The 21,995-nt window shown below is 33.8% G+C and overlaps 1 protein-coding gene across 1 annotated transcript in view; it reads right to left on the bottom strand.

The window, feature by feature from the left end:
* UGGT2 (UDP-glucose glycoprotein glucosyltransferase 2) overlaps window positions 1-21,995 on the bottom strand; it is a 287,143-nt gene that overhangs the window by 103,570 nt on the left and 161,578 nt on the right. The window contains exons 20-23 of the mRNA XM_004463565.5: window positions 19,731-19,825; window positions 10,173-10,379; window positions 8,665-8,796; window positions 2,826-2,950 (exon numbers count right to left, since the gene is read on the bottom strand). Of these exons, the coding sequence (XP_004463622.2) occupies window positions 2,826-2,950; window positions 8,665-8,796; window positions 10,173-10,379; window positions 19,731-19,825 (559 nt within the window). The remainder of the gene's footprint in view (window positions 1-2,825; window positions 2,951-8,664; window positions 8,797-10,172; window positions 10,380-19,730; window positions 19,826-21,995) is intronic.

Here is a 21,995-nt window from a genome sequence, read left to right as displayed (position 1 = left end):
TTTGGCAAAATTTCAAGAACTAAATGATAAATCCACACCACCACTGCTAGTGTTTAACAGACCTCTCTCAGTAATTGACAAATAAAACACAAAAAATTTTACATTTCAATGATCTGAAAAAATTAGTAAGCTCAATCTAATAGACATATGTAAAATATACATGATTAGAGAATAAGACTTTTAAAAATCAAGAATGGAAAAGCTATAAAAATTAACCCTTTCTCACAAAACAAGGAGAAATAAATACCAAATAACTGATGTCCATAACTCATATTCTCTAATCACAGTGCAAAATAAACTAGAGATCAATTATATGGTCTGTGCCATTTAAAATTTTTAAAACATGCTTTATTCATTTACTTATTCAAGAAATATTTGAGTGCCAAACAAGATTGAGGAATAATTCTATGGAGTAGAAACAAAAAACAGTAAAACAGTAAGAACATACTAAATATTTCAAAATATTAAAAAGAAAAATTCTTCAAAACAAAAATCTTAAAAAAGTTTAAAAATAGCATTAACTCATAATGAAATATCTTATACTTAATGGAAACTTATGTGATACAGCTAAATAAGTGTTTAGAGGGACATTTCAGGCCTGTGGTTTAAGAATATAAAAGGAAAAACAATTTGATACAAGTAATAATCCAACTCAATAAGTTTTGAAAAAGAACAGATTAAACTAAAAGTAAATAATAAAGAACAGAAGTTAATAAAAAAGACAAAAATTAAGAGCTCATCATTTTCTAAACCTACATATATGAAAAGAGAAATGAAATATAAACATCCCTTACAAAATTAACCAAGGTAAAACAAGAGAAATGCCAGCACAAATGAGATATTTAAAAACTGAAAGAGAAGGAAAAAAGCTGTAATAGTTCACAAGGGACATGAGTATATCATGGTAGACAAAATTGTAGAATAAATAAGAAATTCCAGAAAGGAGGATCTATTCAAACTTAATATTGTTCCTATACTTCAACAATAAGCACTTTGAAAATGTAACTAAAATACATCATTTATAATAAGAGAGAAAAGTATAATGCAACAGGGAATCTAAAAATATGCACACAAGACTTCATGGAGGACTAAAAGTAACATCAAATAAGTGAAGATTATATGTGTGTCTGTATGTGTCTATCCATCCATCCACCCACTCACACATTTCATATGTATTTATTTATATCTCCCCACATATCTCACATATGCTTAATATAGTCATATAAAGTTAAAACATTATTTATATATAATTTTATATACTTATATTATTTAAATAATTATGTATATAAAATATACACACAAATGTAACGTGGGAGAATTCAATATTATATAGAGATGGCAATTCTCTTTAAATTGATTTATAAATTCAAGGAAATTCCAATAAAAATTCCAGGAGAGTGTTTCATAGAGCTTGTTATGCTAATCCAAGTCATATTCATATGGAAAAGTCAATAGCAAACAGGACAATTTCGAAAGACGGAGGAGGAGGAATTTGCCCTATCTGATATTAAAATTTATTATAAAGTTGTGGTAACCGAAAAATGAAATTGGCATAAAGATAGACATATACACTGTTGGAACAGTATAAAGAACCAATAAGAATTAAAGACAGAAACTAGAATAAAAACAAAAACATATTGGAGGATATCCTTATGAAATTAAGAGTAAGGAAAATTCATATACATCACACACAAATACATATACATACATATTCACAGAAAATAGACAAACCATGAAGGGAAAAACCTGATACTATTTAGACATTAAAATTAAAAACTTTTATATAATAGAAAAAAAAGTAAATGGTCAAACCACAAATTGGAATACATGAAGTACACATAATAAAGATTACAGAGAATGTTTACAAATCAGTAAAAGAAGAAAATAGCACAAGAGATAAATGAGCAAAAGATATGAGCAAGTATTATACAGAAGAGCAAACATGAATGAAAATAATCATATGAAAAGATACTCAACTTCACTAGAACTCAAGAAAATGCAAATTAAAACAACGTAATTTCATATCCATCACACAGGAAAAACGCAGGTCTAAAAACATTCAGTATTGGTGAAGACTTGGGCAACACGAAGTCTTACAACATTTCTGGTGGGAATTAAATTGTTACAACCACTTTAAAGGAGAGACTTTAGCAATAAGTGTAAAAGCTAAAAATGTGCATACCTTAAAATCCACTATAACACTTCTCCACTCTAGAGAACATCACACGTTGTGCAAGTAGACATTTCAAAGCACTTTCATTAAAGTACTTCTGTAACAGCGAAGTGCTTTAAGGACTTACCTGCCCTTCATAAAATAAAATACTAAAAAGAAATTAAAATGAATTAACCAGCTTTTTATATGGATAAAGCTCCTACAAAAGCAGACTGCAAAGTGGTATCTACAGTACAAGACTATTTATTTGAAATATTCAAGTCATTCGATACAAGAGACATTGGAATGGACATTTACATATGAAGCAAAAGTATATAAACACTAACATGGGAATCATACATACCACCTTTAATGAAATAAAGGTGGTATCTCTTGGAGAATGAGGACATTGGGATAGGTGGTAGGTAAGAGACATAGAAAGACATTTCTGATCCAAACCAAAATAAGGCAAAATATTAACATCTACATTTTTGGTGGTTGTGAATAAATGGATGTCTTTATTATTTTCTTATATTCTTTTAACATTCTCTATATAGCTTTTATTATATCTTTACTTTTCTATATACTTGAAATATTCCCTAATTTTAAAAAGCAATCAAATGCAGAATGTCAAATTCCCAAAATAAATTGATACTTGATGTTAAATACTTACTTCTTTGAGTTCATTTCCATATTTTTAACAATGCCTTTAATCTTCTCTACTAAATCACTTAGTGTTATCTTTTCCAATAAGTGAAAATCCTCTGCATAGAAATTTTCATCTAAAGGTCCTAAGAACTTAAAAATAAAAACAATTATATTATTGTTTATCTTCTACAAGATATTTGTTCTTGGCAAATATTTCTCATCAAATAAATATTTCTTTGTTAATCAAAAAGTTTAAATGGATAGAAGCTATTAATTCCATCATTTATGAAATCTACCAGGAAATGAAGGAAGAGAAAGCATTTTCTCATTTTGAGATTAAAAATAACATTTGCATAAATACCAAAGTCAAGGAGACAAAAAAAAATGTAGCAAATGATTTCCATTTGGAAGCCTCGTTTTAAACATACTCTATATTAAATTATGAAAGTATTTTGTATTTCATAAATATTTTCATTTCAATTTTATTTATACTCATCTATAAATTATAGTCTACACTATTTATATATGAATTAGAACATAAATAAGGCATAAAATAACATAACCATAAGACAAATTACATAATTTCTATAACAATACTAACCAATCATCTGATATTGTAATGGTTTGGAACAAAGCAAGGCCACTTGGTTTAGTTTTAAATCATTAACTACAGAGGCACATACCTAATTTCTCAGGATGGCTATTGCATCACAACCACCACAACAACCTTCAAAACCACCATAATCACACTATTACTGTAATTTTTTGAGGAAGCCAATACATGCAATCATCATAATACTATGATACAGCTCCTGATGTAGAAGATGAGACTAACTTGTCCATCTCAGAGGCATCTTACGCACTAAATGATTATTCTTTTTTTTTTTAAAGATTTATTTATTTATTTATTTATCTCCCCTTCTCCCCCCACCCCAGTTGTCTGTTCTCTGTGTCTATTTGCTGCATCTTCTTTGTCCACTTCTGTTGTTGTCAGCGGCATGGGAATCTGTGTTTCTTTTTGTTGTGGTCGTCTTGTTGCGTCATCTTGTGTCAGCTCTCCATGTGTGCCGCGCCATTCCTGGGCAGGCTGCACTTTGTTTCGTGCTGGGCGGCTCTCCTTACGGGGCGCACTCCTTGCGCGTGGCGCTCCCCTACACAGGGACCACCCCTGCATGGCACGGTACTCCTTGCATGCATCAGCATTGCGCATGGGCCACCTCCACATGGGTCAAGGAGGCCTGGGGTTTGAACCGCAAAACTCCCATGTGGTAGACGGACGGCCTAACCACTGGGCCAAGTCCACTGCCCTAAATGATTATTCTTGCTGACACAAAACTATAATATTTTTTCCTGATCCAAAGAACAAATTTGATAGCTACAGCTCCTTTTTCCATCCAGATTTCCTTACTTCCTCTTCATCTGCTAATGTAATTAAAATTTTATAATAGTTCCTTAAGTACAATTATTGAATATCTCTCTCACTTCCTAATATCACTAGGTAGGATGTTGGCATCCTAATTCAGTTTAAAAAATAGTTTCACCCTTAGATCTTTAAAACATAAAAAATGGGCAGTATAAAGCTAAATAAACATTCAAATAAATACTTTATTGCCTTAAGATTTGGTATTTTTTTCCCCAAGATTTATTTATTTTCTCCCTTTCCCCTCTTCCCGCCCTGCTGTTTTTGCTGTCTGTGTCGTCGTCTCTTCTCATTTTCTCTCCTCTATTATTCACCAGGATTCGATCCTGGAGACCTCTGATGAGGAGAGAGGTTCCCTGTCAATGGCACCATCTCAGTTCCTGGTTTCTGCTGCGCTTCATCTTGTCTCTCTTTTGATGCATCATCATTTTGCGGTGTGACTCACTTGCATGGGGCACTGGTTTACCAGGCAGGCACTCACATGGGCACTGGCTCACCACACGGCACTTGTGGGGGCACTGGCTTGCAGCGCAGGCATGCTTTCTCCTCTTTTTCACCAGGAGGCTCCAGAGATCAAACCCAGGTCTTCCCATATGGTAGGCGGAAGCTCTATCACTTGAGCCACAATTTTAAAGATAACTTTGAAAGCACTTTGGAGGATGTCATATTTTTTTGGACTATGAATAGGCAACACTGGAAAAGAGTTGAACGTTATCTATACCACCTTAGTGACTTGAACAGTTTTGTTAATAATTCAACACGGAAATAAGTTCTTAAATTATTTTAAGGAATTAGGGAGCTTGGCTACCTTTACTGATTGATTATTGATTGATTAGGAGAAATTTAATTCTTCTGTGTCCTAGTTCTTTTACTATTATATTAAATATTATATTTGTGGAATAAGGTAACTTAAATGGTATACAATCACATAATGACCAAGTTGGGAAAAGGAATATTAAACTTGAAAATCATGTAAAAGTACAACAAAACCTACCTGATACTTAAATCTTCAAAACATTTAGTAATGTGATACTCAGCTATATAAAAAAAACTGCTATAACTACCTCCTTTGATAGTTAATTAAGATTCTAGAAAATTGTGTTTATCCACACACTGAACTAAACATCTCCCTCCACTCACATAAGTTGGATCAATTGGCCTTGATTCTACACTGATTGTCATCTAATATATCACAAATCAAGTTTACAAATGTATCCACTATTTCACATAAAAGCCTTTAAATATTTAAAGAGAAAACAGGAGCTAATATATACTGAAAACTTACTCTGTGCCTGGGGCTGTTCTATGTGCTGTACATATAAAAGTACATTTAATTTCTCCCATCACCCTGTAAAAGATTATTATCATTCCATGGTCCAAATGAAGAAAACATGTTTTAGTGAGATTAAGCGATTAATGGTACGACTAAAATGTGAATACAGATCTGTCTTGTTTTAAAAAAAAAGGTCTCACTTTTTTCCCTACTTCCTCCTACCTCATGTCTTTCAGCAATCTGTAAAATATGTAGACTGTTAAAAATATAATTACAGCACTGTCATTATTTATAGTTTTTCTATATAATAAAAGTATCTAATCATTTACTTCTCAGCTATATTAGTAAGAAATTATGAGATCATCACAGCATCTCAGTTGTTGGCCATTTATGAACCGTTTAACTTTGTGTATGATCCATATTCAATGTAAACATTTAGACAGGTTCAGAATAAAGATTTATTTTAAAATGTCATTAAAATTATTTAATTCAAATATCTGATTCAGAATTCTAATTATCTGCTACAATTGCTATGATTATTATACTTTATTACATTAATTTGAGACACAGTATTACAGTACATAAACCACAGTGCTTAATTTCAGATACATTATACTGCTCTGTTGACACAAAAATTCTGCAAATAAAAGCATGATCAAAATTATATTCTTCAATTAGTCAATGCAAAAAGTCAACATAATTTGACTTAACAGTAGCCTTAACCTGACCTGTCCCCTGAATTCAACTTACATATTCAATTACCTACTCAATAAATGTGCTTAGAGGTACATAAAGAAATACTAAATGCTTAATATGTCCAGAACTGAATTCTCTCTCTCCCATTTCACTATTGCAGTTTTCCTTAGCTGAGTGACTAGCAACTCAATTTTGCCAGTTACTTAGTTCTCTCACATCCCACATCAAGTCTGTCACCAATTCCTATTCACTCTTCCTCCAAATTATATCCCACATCCACTTCTTACTATTTCTACTACAACTATTCTGACTCAAGCCATTATCATTTCTTACCTGGTCTATTACAATAGCTCCTAACTCTTTTCCTGACCTGTCCTCCGTCTAAAGTCTATTCTCAACGTAAAAGCCACTAGTGATCCAAATAAAATGTAAGTCAGATTATGTTAATCCATTTCTCAGAACCGTGAGCTTTCCAACTCATTCAGTTATGGTCCTTAAATTGCCTACAAAACCTTATATGATCTTGACCATCACTACTTCTCTGACTTTCTCTCCTGAATACTTTCTTTCTACCTGGTATTCCTGGAACACACAGGCATGATTTACTTCAGGACCTTTGCACTCACTTTTCCTCCACCCAGAACATTCCCCTTGCAGATATCTGACATGGCTTCCTCCCTCATCTTCAGTTCTCTGTCCAAATGACACTTTATCAGTACCGATATTATTTGTTATCTTTTTCCACCCACCAAAATGTGCTATATCTTCAGAACCTTGAAGATTCTCTGGAATACAGAGGTACAAAATTAATATCTGTGGATATTTTTGTCAATTTCAAGGAAAATGAGAACAAGACTATTCTAGGACAACTAAGTCAAACATAACTATATCTAATATTTATCATTAATATTGATAATATGAAGTATATTAAATAACAGCAAAGAAAACATTGAGTAACTTCTCCCTAATGTAAAACTAAAAGACAAGGTACTAGATACAGCAGGTGTAGGTATAATTTTTTTCTTCTTTATCCTGCAAAGTGTCTGACAGAGTTAAAGGTAGTCATATATTTTAAAGCTGTATTAAAAGCTATTTCCTCCCAAAGCAACTGTTAAAAAGAAAAAGCAATGACATTTCTGGGCTTCTACATAGTCCACTATCAAAATTCACTAATACTTTTTTTTTTTGTCCAATATACTTTTTGTATATCGAAATTTTAAACAATAATCATGCATAGCATACACCATTCCCATACATTACACCACTAATACTTTTTAAAAAGAATAAATGGTGACTGTTGTCACCAATCTGTAAAAGAACACTGTATACAGATGAACCTGAGTCCAACTGCCTTTAGGAACTAATGTAATTAATCAGCTCAAAATGCTGACACTGGAAGCAGATATATTTGATTTGTGGAAGTTTGGGGATATGAGTCCATCACTATTCTCCAGTTTCTACCATTTACAGGTTCAGATAAGAAAGAATAAATAAGAATAAATTTAAAGGAGTTTGTAATATGGGAATAAAACCTGCAGGTGGACAGAGCTCATAGAACTGTGGAAAATAAAGAATGCTTTATAACTGAGCCTTAAAGAAGATTTATGAAAATAAATTTTGATAATTCAAGCAGAGATATATCAAACATATTACATTAGTTAATTTGTTAATGAAACTGAGGACCAAATTCAAATTTTTAAATTTAAATAATTCCAAAAAATAAAAACTAGATTACCATACTTGAAAAAAGCATTAAGTAGATACCCATTAATTTTGTATGCATTTTTAAAGACTCTAATTAATAAAAATGTTTGTGATATAAGAAAAAAACAGGATATAAAATTACATGAAGAGGATTACAATCACACATTTCAAGAAAACAGAAATGGCTATGCATGCTAGAAAAAAAGGGTGAAAGTTAAAATAATAAACTATTAATAGTAAATTGTATTGGGGTTGAGAAACTAATGGTGATTTACCTATAGCATTTTAATGATTATATTAATAATCAGTTTCCATTTATAATATTGTATACTTCAGAAACTTATACAAGTACCTAATTGTCATTTAACATAATTGTAGAGAAAAGCTACAAGAAGGAAAAGATATAACAATGTACTTATTTTATCTACTACAAAAGTGGTTCTCGATCAGTTTTATAATTTTTCTAAGTTGTCTGCTCTAATAATTATATTGGAAAAAAATAAAATTTAGCCTTTCTAAGAACACTGTACATTGAACTTAGATTCTAAGAACACTGTACATTGAATGTAGATTCAATGTTATCATGAATGGAGAAAGGGATGAAATAACAGGTAGTATGCCATGAGTTGGGTATCTCAGAGCCTTTTTTTGTGCTGAGATCTCTCTAGAGAATGAATACCATTAGGTATGTTGTTATAGAAAAACATGTTTGAGAACCACTGTACCACCGTGTCACTGAGAAAAGTGAGCACAATTGCTTTCTCTACTTACTTTCCCATTGCTGACAATACCTCTTTCCCCAGGATGCAATTTAAGTACATCTTGACAAAACAATTGGTGAGTTTGGAAAATATTTACTCCAACGGTATTATATTTTTTCTCAAAAGCATTCTTATCCATTCCCTAAAGTGTAAGTTAAGAGTGATGAAATTAATAAAGGTAAATAAAGCATTTTCATAACAAAACCTACTTTAAAAAACATATTACTATAAAATTTCAAATTATAGCAAATTATGGTTTTTGAAAGTATTATTTTCTTGTGAGACGATATTTTTCAAAAAAGAATTCTCTTGTCAAATCAATCACAATATATTTTTAAAAATCTTATTATAAGTATGTATTAATTGTTATTCATTCTTTGTGACTTTCATGGGGATTACTAAAATAACAAAATGCTAGGGAATAGCATGAATTTAAGTAAAAGTTATTTGAAAAAATGAAATAACCCAAAATGCTGATTACATTCTAAACTCAGTACCTCCAGTTTGGTTTCAATAAAAAATAGTGTTTGAAATAGAAATACCCTTCTATCCCCCTATACCAATCCCACAAGACCAAATTATTAACAATTCATTTAAGTACTGGAACACAAAAAGTAACCTTGATCAAAGAATCAAAAAATATCTAGAGACTCACAGAAACTAAATCTCAAATATGTCCTTACACATTTATGCTAAGATTTATATCTCTCTATTAGTGTTTCTCAAACTTTAATGTACATACAAATTACATGAATACCTTATAAAACTGTAGATTCTACTTCAACAGATCTAAGGGCGGGTCTTTAGAGTATGAATTTCTAATAAGATCTGGGTGGTACTGGAAAATGGAAACGCTTCCCTGCACTGTTCGATATGGTAGCCACAAGTCACAGATGGTAACTGAGCACTTGAAATGTGGCTAGTACAACTAAGGAACTGAATTAAAAACTGTATTTAATTTTTAATTAATTTAAATTTAAAATAGTTATTTGTAGCTAGTATTTACAGTTTGGGACAGCTTAGCCGGAGACTCTCATATCACAAATCTCACAAATCTCATATCACAAATGTCTCATATGACAAATCTCTCCATCAATAAATATTTTTTGAATGAATTAATAAATCTCTCTCCCAACTCACAAGGGAAATTTCTATCTTTAGAAATCCCCCCTTATAGGACTCCTTCAGATAAGTACTGGAGCATTATTTGCATAATTTTTCCTATTATTTGCATAATTCTTTCCTTAAATACATATTCTAACTGAAATACCATCTACTTTAAGTAAACAATCACAAAATAATAGATGAAATACATGGAATTAGATTTGTTAAATATCTGTATACAAAGTCATGCCATTTAACTTTTATCCTTATATAGTGGAGATGAAATGTTTATTACCCACAATTGACTTTGTTATTAATGTTTTCCAATAACATAGTATTTCCAAGGGCATTGACTTATATTTTTGAAATCTGCATCATGTGCATATTTATCATTTTAAACAAATAGCTACTGACCTCTGTAAGGAATGTTGTAATTTTATCTCCAGAGTAAATAGCTGTAGCAGTTTCTTCCTTTGCCAATTTCCAGAGAAAACTTCTCAAATTGTTGTTTTTCTGTGTAAGAAAAGCTGCCAAAATTCCTCTAGAAATAGCTGTGTTTTCTTCTTTAATTTTTGATGTAGGATTATAAATAACCCCCAAACGACTATGAACACTTGTTTTCTACAAAACACAATATTTATAGGTTAAACAGTTCAGGATCTTACAAACTTTTTAAGGTTGAACTTTTTTCTTTCCAGCCAACTTGTTAACTTTACCATATATCATCTTTCACTGTCAAAGTCTTTCTATGTTGACTGTCCTGGATGTGGTACACCACTGAGATATCTTAAATAACAATTGTAGCAGTTTGATATTATTCATGAATCCCAAAAAGAAATATTAGATTATGTTTGTAAACTGATCTTTTCCTCTGGGCATATTAGATTACATTGGATTCATAGGTTTACTTGATTAAGCAATTATGTAAACCTCTTCTGCCAGTAGGGTGCTGAGTCCCCACCGTTTGGTAGGTGGGGACTCACAGATAAAAGGCATGGCAAAGGACAGAGTTAAGGGTTTTTTGGTGTTGGAGTTTCGATGTTGGAGTTTGATGCTGAAGCCTCAAGCTGGAACTCCAGGAAGTAAGTACACAGAGGAAAGAGAAGCAAGCTCCAGGAAGGGAGGAACCCAGGAAAACTGAACCCTCACAGATGTCAGCAGCCATCTTGCTCCAACAGGTGAAAATAGACTTTGGTGAGGGAAGTAACTTATGCTCTATGGTCTGGCATCTGTAAGCTCCTACCCCAAATAAATACCCTTTATAAAAGCCAACCAATTTCCAGTATTTTGCATCAGCACCCCTTTGGATGTCTAATATACAATCATTTTAGTAACTAATTGCTTTACCTCTTTTCTGCATGAAGTTTCTTTTATAGTGCAACAGGTTGCTTAACCCTTTTTTTCCCACATTGAAATAACATAAAAAATACACAGAACAAAAATGTAGAGTTCAGTGAATTTTCACTAAGTGCAAATCCATAAAACATTGCCAGCGGGAAGTGGACTTGGCCCAGTGGTTAGGGCATCTGTCTACCATATGGAGGTCCACAGTTCAAACCCGGGCCTCCTTGACCCAAGTGCAGCTGGCCCATGCGCAGTGCTGATGCACGCAAGGAGTGCCCTGCCACGCAGGGTTGCCCCCAACATAGGGGAGCCCCACGCACAAGGAGTGCACCCCATAAGGAGAGCCACCCAGTGCAAAAGAAAGTGCAGCCTGCCCAAGAATGGCGCCGCCCACATGGACAGCTGACATAACAAGATGATGCAGCAAAAAGAAACACAGATTCCCGTGTGCCACTGACAATAACAGAAGCGGACAAAAGAAGAAAGATGCAACAAATGGACACAGAGAACAGACAACCAGGGGGTGGAGGGGAGAAAAATAAATAAATGAATAAATATTTAAACAAAAAACATTGCCAGCAACCAAAAGACATCCCTCAAATCTCTTCCCAATTCTACACCATTCTGCCTTTCCAAAGACAGCCCTATACTGACATTTATGGGAATAACACCCTGCTTTTCTTTATAGTTTGCCAACTAAACTTGCATCCCAAAACATTTAGTCTATTTACAACTTTATATAAATGAAATTATAGAGTATTATTCTTGTGTGTGTGGTTTTTTTTTTTCACTCAACCTAATGGTTGTGAGATTCATCCACATTGTTTTATAAGGTCATTTTTGGTACTGTACTGAATTCTATGTTCTGAACATACCACCTTTTATCTTTCTAGTGTTGCTGGACATATGATTTTTTTTCCAGTTTGGGGCTCTTGTACATCTTCAGTTTTAGGCAATGCTAAACAGTTTTTCAAAGTAGTTGGACCAGTTTTCACTTCCACCAATAACACATGTGAATTTCCATTATTCCATAGTCTCATTAACATTTTTCAATACTAGCCTTTTTAATTTAAAACTCTTTGGTAGATAAGTAAATGTATCTGATTAGGGTTCTAATTTGTCTTTTCCTGATTACTGATAATAAACACACTTTACCATATTCATTGGCCTCTTGTTAATTTGCCTGCTCAATCTCTTGCCAATATTTTATTCGATTATCTTTTTTCTTAACTCATTTGTAGTTCTTTGTTATACATGTGTAAATCTCTCCCATTCCGTGGCTTGTCTTTTAATTCTACTAATGGTGTGATTTTAATGTAGTTTATTAATCTTTTGCTGATGGTTACTTTGTGTTCTGCTTTAGAAATCTTTTCCTACTCTTCTAGAAGCTTTATTGTTTTGGCTTTCAAATTTAGATCTACAACCTATCTAGAATTGATTTTTGTACACGATGTAAAGATGGGCAAGTTTAAAAAAAACTTTATTGTTCCATAAGGCCAACTTTATCATAAATTCAGTATTAAAATACACATGGGTCTATTTCTGAGTTCCTTAGAACTCATTGGTCTATTTTTCTGCCATTAACTATACAGCTTTATGTAAGGTCTTGATATCCAGTAAGGCAATTACCCTACCTTCCTCTTCTTTAAAAGTGTTTTAGCTATTCTTGTTGGCCTACACACATTTTCAAATCAGCTTGACAATTTATGTAAAAATGCGGAGATGTGTGTTAGAATCGCACTGAAATAATTCATCAATTTTTAGGAAAATTGACATCTTTACAATATTGAGTCTTTCAATTCACAATCCTGGCATATCCCTCTATTCATGCAGGACTTTTCTATCAATATTTTATATATTTCTGTGAAAAAGTTTTAAATGTAATTATGTTTCACATTTATTTTTAGTATTTGATATTTTCGAAATGATTGTAAATAATATCTTAAAAATTGAATTTCTTGTTTGTTGCAATCTTAGAAGTAATTCTTGTATATTGACTTGGTATCAAGCAATCCTGTTAAATTCACAAATTAATTTTAGTAATTAACATGAGGATTAAATGGCATTTTCTGTATACACAATTTGAAAAAATGAGTTGTAATGAATAACTATCTAATAAGTCTTTTGATTATTCACACAATTCATTCATTTACTTATGCCTTTCATCACTTGAAATCAATTAAGCCAATGAGTTAAACTTATATAAAACTTACAAAACTTAGACAGGACTTCTAGAATAGCTGAGATAGCAGCTTAGAAAACACTCTCCCCAATGAAGCAACTATCTTATTAGTGAAAATTACCTTTTAAAAAATCCAACAGTAAGTCTCTGGAAATTGTTTTAAGGGCATATAGCATATGGATAAACATTTATTCAAGAAAATATACTAAATTTCAGTAAGAACAGTGAGCATTTGTGGGAATTCAGCCACAACCTTCCCACTCCCAAATCAAAGTTATGGAGGTTCTATTCTGTTTTTATTAGAGACACTGCTGGTGTCTCCAATACACCATCTGTATATTGTGAGACTCTATTCAAGTCAGACAAGGCCATGAGGACTGGAGCTCCCTTCCCCATCCAGCTCTAACTTGGAAAAATATAGTCAAGAATAGCTGATATGGCATCACACTCATTCCTGAGGGTCTGGAAAACTGTGGACAACCCACTTAGAAGAAACGGAATGGGGTAAGGGTAAGACTTGAAAGCATTTCCTAAATCACATATAAATTAGTGAAGCATTCTCCACGCTACATGCAGTTCAGCAAAGGGCAGAGCATGACTTGCTTTAGGGACTTAGGCACAATCTCTGCATAAACACTGCTGAACAAAAGCTATTCTGCCCCAGAAGTGACTCTGAGGAAGCCATATTTAAAAATAAAGTTGCGCTCATTTTGGGAAGTATAGAAGAATGTGTGCACTCCCAAGGTTGTACCTATCTAGAGTAACTGGAGATAAAAGAAACCATGTTTAAAGAATTAAAGGAAGGTATGCTAACAATGACTCATCACATAGATAATAAAGAGAAAGAAATTATATATAAAAAAAGAACCAAATTAAAATTTTGAAGGTGGGAAGTTTAATATCTAAAATGAAAAATTCACTGGAGGGACTCAATAGTAACTGAATAAGCAGAAAGAATCAGCTAACTCTAAAATACATTAACAGAGATTATACAATCTGAAGAGCAGAAAGTAAAAAAGATGGATAAAAATGAACAGATCTTCAGCAAAATGTGGAACAACATTAAAGGCACCAACATATGCAAAATAGGAGAGCTAGAAGGAGAGGAGAAAAGAATAGAAAAAAATATTAAAAAAAAAAAGACTGAAAAATCTCCCAAATTTGGTGAATAACATTAATTTGCAAATCCAAGCTCAATGAACTCCAGGTAAGATAAATGAAAACAGAACCACACCCAGACACATCACAGTGAAAACGTTCAAAACCAAATATAAAGAGAAAATCTTTAAAACAGCAAGAGAGAAACAACTCATCATGTACAATGGAACCCCAATAATATTAATAGCTGACTTCTCATTGGAAACAACTGAGACTAGGAGGCAGCAGTGGGATGACATATTCAAAGTGTTACAAGAAAGTTTCTTATTACTGTGAAGTTTTTCTCAACTACAGATGTGCTTAAATTTACAAGGCAGGAAGAAGTAGTTAGGAATGGGTAAAAATTAATGACTTATTAATTTCCTTGGGTGAGTCAAAGTTACTATTTTTTTTTTACCACAATACATTTGATATACAAAAAAAAGGAACCACTAGTAGAATTGAAATACTAAGTTTAAAGTGAAAACATTTTAAAGGACTGATAGTACTAATATTTCAATGTTTTAAATATCAAAAATATCATATATTGAATTAAGTGATAATATATTGGAGGAAATGAAAACGGACATGCAAACTAAAAGCCTCTATATCCTATGATTAGATGAAAAATCCTGGGAAACGGACTTTGGCCCAGTGGTTAGGGCGTCCGTCTACCATAAGGGAGGTCCGCGGTTCAAACCCCGGGCCTCCTTGACCCGTGTGGAGCTGGCCATGCGCAGTGCTGATGCGCGCAAGGAGTGCCCTGCCACGCAAGGGTGTCCCCCGCGTGGGGGAGCCCCTCGCGCAAGGAGTGCGCCCGTGAGGAAAAGCCGCCCAGCGTGAAAAAAGAAAGAGCAGCCTGCCCAGGAATGGCGCCGCCCACACTTCCCGAGCCGCTGACGACAACAGAAGCGGACAAAGAAACAAGACGCAGCAAATAGACACCAAGAACAGACAACCAGGGGAGGGGGGGAAATTAAATAAATAAATAAATCTTTAAAAAAAAAAAAGAAAAATCCTCACCCCACCAAGGCTTTATATGACATGACACCTCATTCTTCTGTAAATTCCTATCTTATCATTCTTCCTCTTGCTTACTCTGTTCAAGCCACACATTCTGTTTTTATTTCTACATGTAGGAATGCTCTTGTTTTAGGGTCTTTGCATTGGTTGATCTCTCTCCTGGGAATACATCTCCTGCAGGTATCTAACTGGGTAACTCCCTCAGTTCCTTCAAGGGTTTACTCATATATATTCTTCTTAAGTGAGGTCTATCCTCCAAAACTTATTTAAAATTGTATTCCATCTAAATCTTAACTCTGTATTCCTGATTTTCCTCTACTCTGCTCTTTTTTCCCCCATAGTCCCATTACCTCACATACTACTAAACTTATTCACTTATTATCAATTTATTCATTTATTATCAGTTTATTCATTTATTGTCTGTCTCCCCATTCACCATATCTCTGCTCAAATTTAAGACTAACATGGAAAGGGACCTTAGTTTTGTACACTGATATATCTCCAGCACCTAGAACACAGAAGCCACTCATAAATAAGTATCAAATAAATATATTAATGTACACTATAATCAATGTATAAGCAATGGATATAATTAGTAAGCCATTTTCTGGTTTCAAATTGGTAGAATTAAAAATAACAAAAATCAATGATTTCAGCAACCATGTGTTGTGCCTGGCCCTCTCAAAATCTCTATGGAAATTGTTAACTGCTACAGCCACTTTGGAAAGGCATTTCTGAAAAATTATCAAGAGTTTAAAAATGTTAATTACCTTTTGATTCAGTATATTCCTTTTTTAAAGAACCTATTCAAAGAGGTAATGAAATGTACATAAAAGTTGCAAATATAATATTGTTTATTACAGCCTTTTTTATTTATAATGGTAGAAAACTGGAAACCACATAAATTTTCAATGTTACATAATGTAGTTAGGAATTTCCAAGGGTGGCATATTATGGACCCATTCAAATTCTTGTGAACACGAAATTATTAATATTATTTAAAATACTCTTTTATGAAATTTTAAGTGACAATTTCCACTACCTAAAAATGAATATAAAAAAGCCAGGAGGGTCTAGTCACTCAATGGTGGTGAGGGTCGTACCTACAGCATTGTGACTGTAATTAATCCCACTGAACAGTATGTTTAGGAGTAGATGAGACGGGAAAGTGTACGTTGTACAATTTTTTAAAAAAAGCAACTAAAGAGACAATAATTAAATGTACATTGTAACTACTAGGGAAAGGCAGTTTGTGAGCCTCTGAGACCATACTCCATGAACTTCTTGAAAAGACAGAGGAGGCAGAAATTAATTTTTCCCAACAGGTTACTGTTGCTCCAAAGATTCCAACCTACAGTTATCCCTTCCACATTGCAGGGGTTAGGGATGTGGGCACCCCTGCGATCTGGAAAATCTGCGTAAAATTTTTTGTGTAGGCTAAATCTCTAAAAATTTTTCAAAACAACATCTACTTGCCTGAAAATCTGTAGGGGTAGATCTTTCACCTTCAATTTCCTTTAGGGAATCATATGAGGACTTAGCTTTTTCTCCTATGATGATAGTTTACCAGAATGACTTTTTTTATAACAATCCTGTATTCAAAAGAATGTTGCAATTTCCACGAGAGAGAGATGCAGATCTCGTGGTTTATGCAAATGCTTTGCAGTGGATGTGGTGGCAGAGGCAGCTTCCCAGATTTCCTTTTCTGGTTTGACAGACCTTACAGTTGACTCATTTACGCAGTAACAGCAGGCAACAACAGCAGCCATTTTGCCTAAAGGAAGCATATCTAACAATTCTACTCTTTTCTTCAAGTTCATCACTTTCTTCTGTTTCTTGGGAGCACTTTCTGAACCACAAGGAATACAACACTTGGGACCCATGATTTTAATAGAGTTTATGGTGTTTAAATGACACAAGATATGAGAAATTCAAGATGCAAAGATCACTGTGAGATCATGGTAAGGTTTCATGTGAGAAACTGCCGTAAATACGCCTGGCATCCCCAAATCAGTGCATAGAACTGCAATTCTTTTACTATACATTTAATTTTAAGAAAAAAAATTGTCAGCTGTTCATTTGTTATTAAACAGTAAAATACATATTGTACAGGTAACATTATACATAACAGTATATACATTTTATGCATTTCTGAGCTTCTAAACTTTTTCTGTGTCATCTGCTGGCCTTCACATATTGTCTGTGAATTCTGGAAAATTCCCATTTAATATCTTATGCCAATCAATGGTATACTGAAACCATGACAGGGAAAGTCCCAATGTGAAAAGGATAACTGTACTGTTTTTAAAATGTGCTGTCCTGTAGGCCACTGAGAAAAGCCTGAATGTCCTCTGAGATTGTCTAACACAGGGGTTCTTAACCCATTTTCTTCCATAGACCCCTCTGCCAGTCACGTGAAAACCACAGATCCCTTACTAAGTCCACACTATACTGTGTATTATTTAATATAAACTATATCACACCTACATTAACAGATCCCCACAAGAATGTTGTTTTTTTAAAATTTATATTTAAGCTCATGGACCCCTAGTTAAGAACCCCTGGTCTAATATATAAAGATACTCTTAGCACATGTGATTTGGCTTCATTTTAAATCTATTAATTATTCTTAATGTGGTAGCCAGCCTCCAACATGGCCCCCAACGATCCCTACCTCCCGGTATTCAAGCCCTTGCACAGTTCCTTCGCACACTGTGTGACAGTTTGAGGCTGGATGGACCAAAGAAAATCATGGCCTTAGAGCAAATCCATTCCTATGGTTATGAACCTATTGTAGGTGGGACCTTTTGTTTAGGTCACTTCAGTTAAGGGATTACTTCAGCAGGTCTTAATCCTCTTATTGGAATCCTTTATAAATGGTTGAATAGAGAGAGAGACAGGGAGAGAAACACACAGAAGCAGAAAGAAAGCCACAGGAACAGAAAGAAATCCAAGGAAACTGAGATAGAAGCCACGGAAACCAGGAAACTGAAAGTAACAAGACCCAGAGGAAAAGGGAGATGCTGCCATGTGCGTTCCCATTTGACAGAGGAGTCCAGGATGGCCAGCAGCCAGTCTTTGGGGAGAGAACATTGCCTGATGCCTTGATTTGGACATTTTCATGGCTTCAGAATTATATGCTTTTAAGCTAATAAATCCCCACTGTAAAAGCCAAACCATTTCCAGTATATTGCTTTTGGCAGCTTTTAGCAAGCTAAAACACACTGAATACAGGTGCGCTGTATAACAAGGTACTGTGGAAATGACAATTTGAGACTTCTGAGTCAAGGTCATAAAAGGCTTGAGGGCTTCTTCCTTCATCTCTTGGACCACCCATCTAAGGAAAGCCAGCCTCCACGTTGTGAGGACACAAGCAAAACCAAGGAAAGGCCCATGTTGCGATGTTATGAATCATCCTATCAACAACCAGTGAAAAACTGAATCTTCCTGCCAATGGCCAGGTAAGTGAGCCATTTTGGAAGTCAATCCTCCAGCTCCTGTCAAACCTTCAGATGACTGTGGCCACAGCTAAAATCTTGACATCCTCATGAGAGACCCAAATCCAGATCACTCAGCTAAGTAACTCTTGGTTTTCCAAACCCCAGAAAATGTGAGATAATTAATGTTTATTGTTTTAAATCATCAAGTTTTTGGGTAATTTGATACACAGCAGTAAACTTACCCTTAATCATAAACAATTACATAAAATATTTTGGTTCATATATCCTAGGTGTTCTTATCCAGAAAGATAGAGGGTTATAAAAGTGTACTTTTAAATCAATATTGAAATGCTTCCTACTGAGGTAGTTTGTGGTTACTAACAACAAGAAAACTAAGGTTGACACAGACTTGAAATATCTAAGTAAGATAAGTTTAGTTTTTCTTAAATAATAAGGGAAAGAGAGTACTACCTAATTATTAGGAAAAAATTAGAAAAAATGTTATTATTAGTTGATGTCAGTAAAAAATATTTGTGATCTTTGAGGTTTGTTAAGTGGTGTTTCAATAGCTATCTTGTAACCACCATTAGACACACATATGTCATGTAGCAAAGGCTAGCAGAGAACATTGTACATGAACCACAGAAGACAGTTATGTTTTTCTTTTCCTGGGCAAAGTTATCTTTTTACATAGAAACTGAATGTGAATTCCTGAGTCTCTTTAGCACCTAATTCTAACCACATTAACTGAAATGTTAACATGGAAGGAAATAGAGAGCATGTATATATGTTGCTTTCTTGAAAAAGCAACAAAATTTTTTGCAGTAATAATATCTAGATACTTACCATGTGTTCTAATGCATTCAAAAGCAGTTTTCTCCCAGATGGCTTGTCAAAATCAGCAATAATCCAGAGAGTAACTGAAGAAATTACATCATCATCTGAAAGTTTCAAATAGTCTAAGTCAAACGCATTCTTTTAAAAATCAAACTGAAAGTTGGGAACATATCCATTTAACAAAACAGAATAATATAATGTCAAATACATGAAAATTAATTAATATTGTTTGCAAAAATAAAATTTAAAAAAATCTTCCTGAAAACAAGTAAAAATAATCTTCCAGAAAACAAGCAAATATAAACTTGTATACATAGTGACATATATGTTAAAATGCTAGAAGAATATTTTATTGTATATACTCAAAAAGAAAGACTAGTCCCTATGGACATATATGTGGGTTATTTATATGTGGGTCAATATGCTTACTGTCAACAAGCAGACTGACAATTATGCTCATCAAGGTTCCAGTGTTGGTAAGCAAAACTGTCTTCTAGCTACACTGAATAGTTTCCTCCCAAAATTCATGTCTACCAACCTCAGAATGTGACTTTATATGGAAATGGGGTCTTTGAAAATGTTTTAGTTAAAGATCTTGAGGTGAAATCATCCTGGATTTAGGGAGGGCCTAAATCCACTGATGAGCTTCCTAATAAGAAGGGTAAAGGACACAGCAACATAGAGAGGAAAGCCATGTGAAAACAAAGGCAGACTGGAATTCCACTGCTACAGTCCAAAAAAGATCTGGGGTCACCAGGAGCTGGGGAGGCAAGAAAAGATTCTTCCCTAGAGTCCTCAGAAGGAGCACTGCCCTTGTAACAACTTGATTTTGGATTTATAGCCTCTACAACTCTGAGAGAATAAATTTCTATTGTTTCAAGCCACCAAGTTTATGGTAATTTGTAATAAGGGTCTTAGGAAACTAATATAATACTCCACATAAATGTAAAACCAAGATATTATAACGCTGTAGAAAACAGAAATACAGCTTACAATTTAATTATTTCAAAAAGTTTGGCTATTAACTTGGTCTAATTTGTATCATCCCATGCCATCAAAAATTGATGTAATTTTCTTTCCAGAAAAATTTGAAAATTTGGAAGCCACAGAAAGAAAGCACTTTTAATACCAAACCTGCAGTTAAATGTGTTTAAAGATTTATTTAATTATTTCTCTCCCTCCCGCCCAGCTGTCTGCTCTCTGTATCCATTCGCTGTGTGTTCTTCTGTGACCACTTCTATCCTTATCAGCGGCACTGGGAATCTGTGTTTCTTTTTGTTGCGTTATCTTGTTGGGTCAGCTCTCCATGTGTGCGGTGCCATTCCTGGGCAGGCTGCACTTTCTTTCCCGCTGGGCAGCTCTTCTTATGGGGTGCACTCCTTGCATATTGGGCGTCCCTACGCGGGGGACACCCCAGCATTACAGCACTCCTTGCACGCATCAGCACTGTGCATGGGCCAGCAACACACAGGTCAAGGAGGCCCGGGGTTTGAACCTTAATTTCATCCGACCTTAGTGTATAATACCTGTAGTGGTATTCATCTAGGCCTCAGTAAAACCTACAGAAAAACTGGTCCTTTTGAATGTTACCATAGGTGACTGATTTATAACAATTATAAAAAACAAAACAAAACTGCTAATTGAAAAACTTCCTCCTGAAAAGATCAGAAACTACAGTTATTATTATCCTCAGTAATATCTAACTATATAAAAACCAGCTTTAGATTAATGAAAGAAACAAATGTAACAGCAAGGATAGCAATGATTCTACTTGCAGCCCTCAGAAGCAATTTAAGAGTAAGATAAGCAACATTATTTTCAAAGAAAAAAAGTTAAGAATTCAGATGCCTTAATTTAGCACTTTACTAATAAATTGAGAAATATTTCAAAAATGCTAAGTAAATTTCTAACAATTTTATTTCTTTACATATATACATAAATTTGATTAAAAAGAAATTAGCAGTTTTTAAGAAATTACTGAAGTATTCTAAATTACAAGAGATTTTAACTAAAGGGCATTAATCATAAGCTTATTCTATTAATAATGCCCAAAGGCAATTTCTAAAATTCAACCCAAAACCTTATAACTATCTTTCTACTAATTTTTTCCTACTCTATTTTTGTCTTCTTTTGCCTTTCCCTCATATACACACTAGGGACCATAATTTGCCATAACATGAAACTGTATTATGTTTTATTACTTTTGGATTTTTTGTAGACAGATTACTTCATGAACAAAAAATTATGGAATCTGTTAGAATGCTGACAAGGAAG

This window comes from Dasypus novemcinctus, chromosome 15 (genome assembly GCF_030445035.2).
Source record: "Dasypus novemcinctus isolate mDasNov1 chromosome 15, mDasNov1.1.hap2, whole genome shotgun sequence".
Classification (NCBI taxonomy): domain Eukaryota; kingdom Metazoa; phylum Chordata; class Mammalia; order Cingulata; family Dasypodidae; genus Dasypus; species Dasypus novemcinctus.
This window is presented reverse-complemented; position numbering and strand designations above follow the sequence as displayed.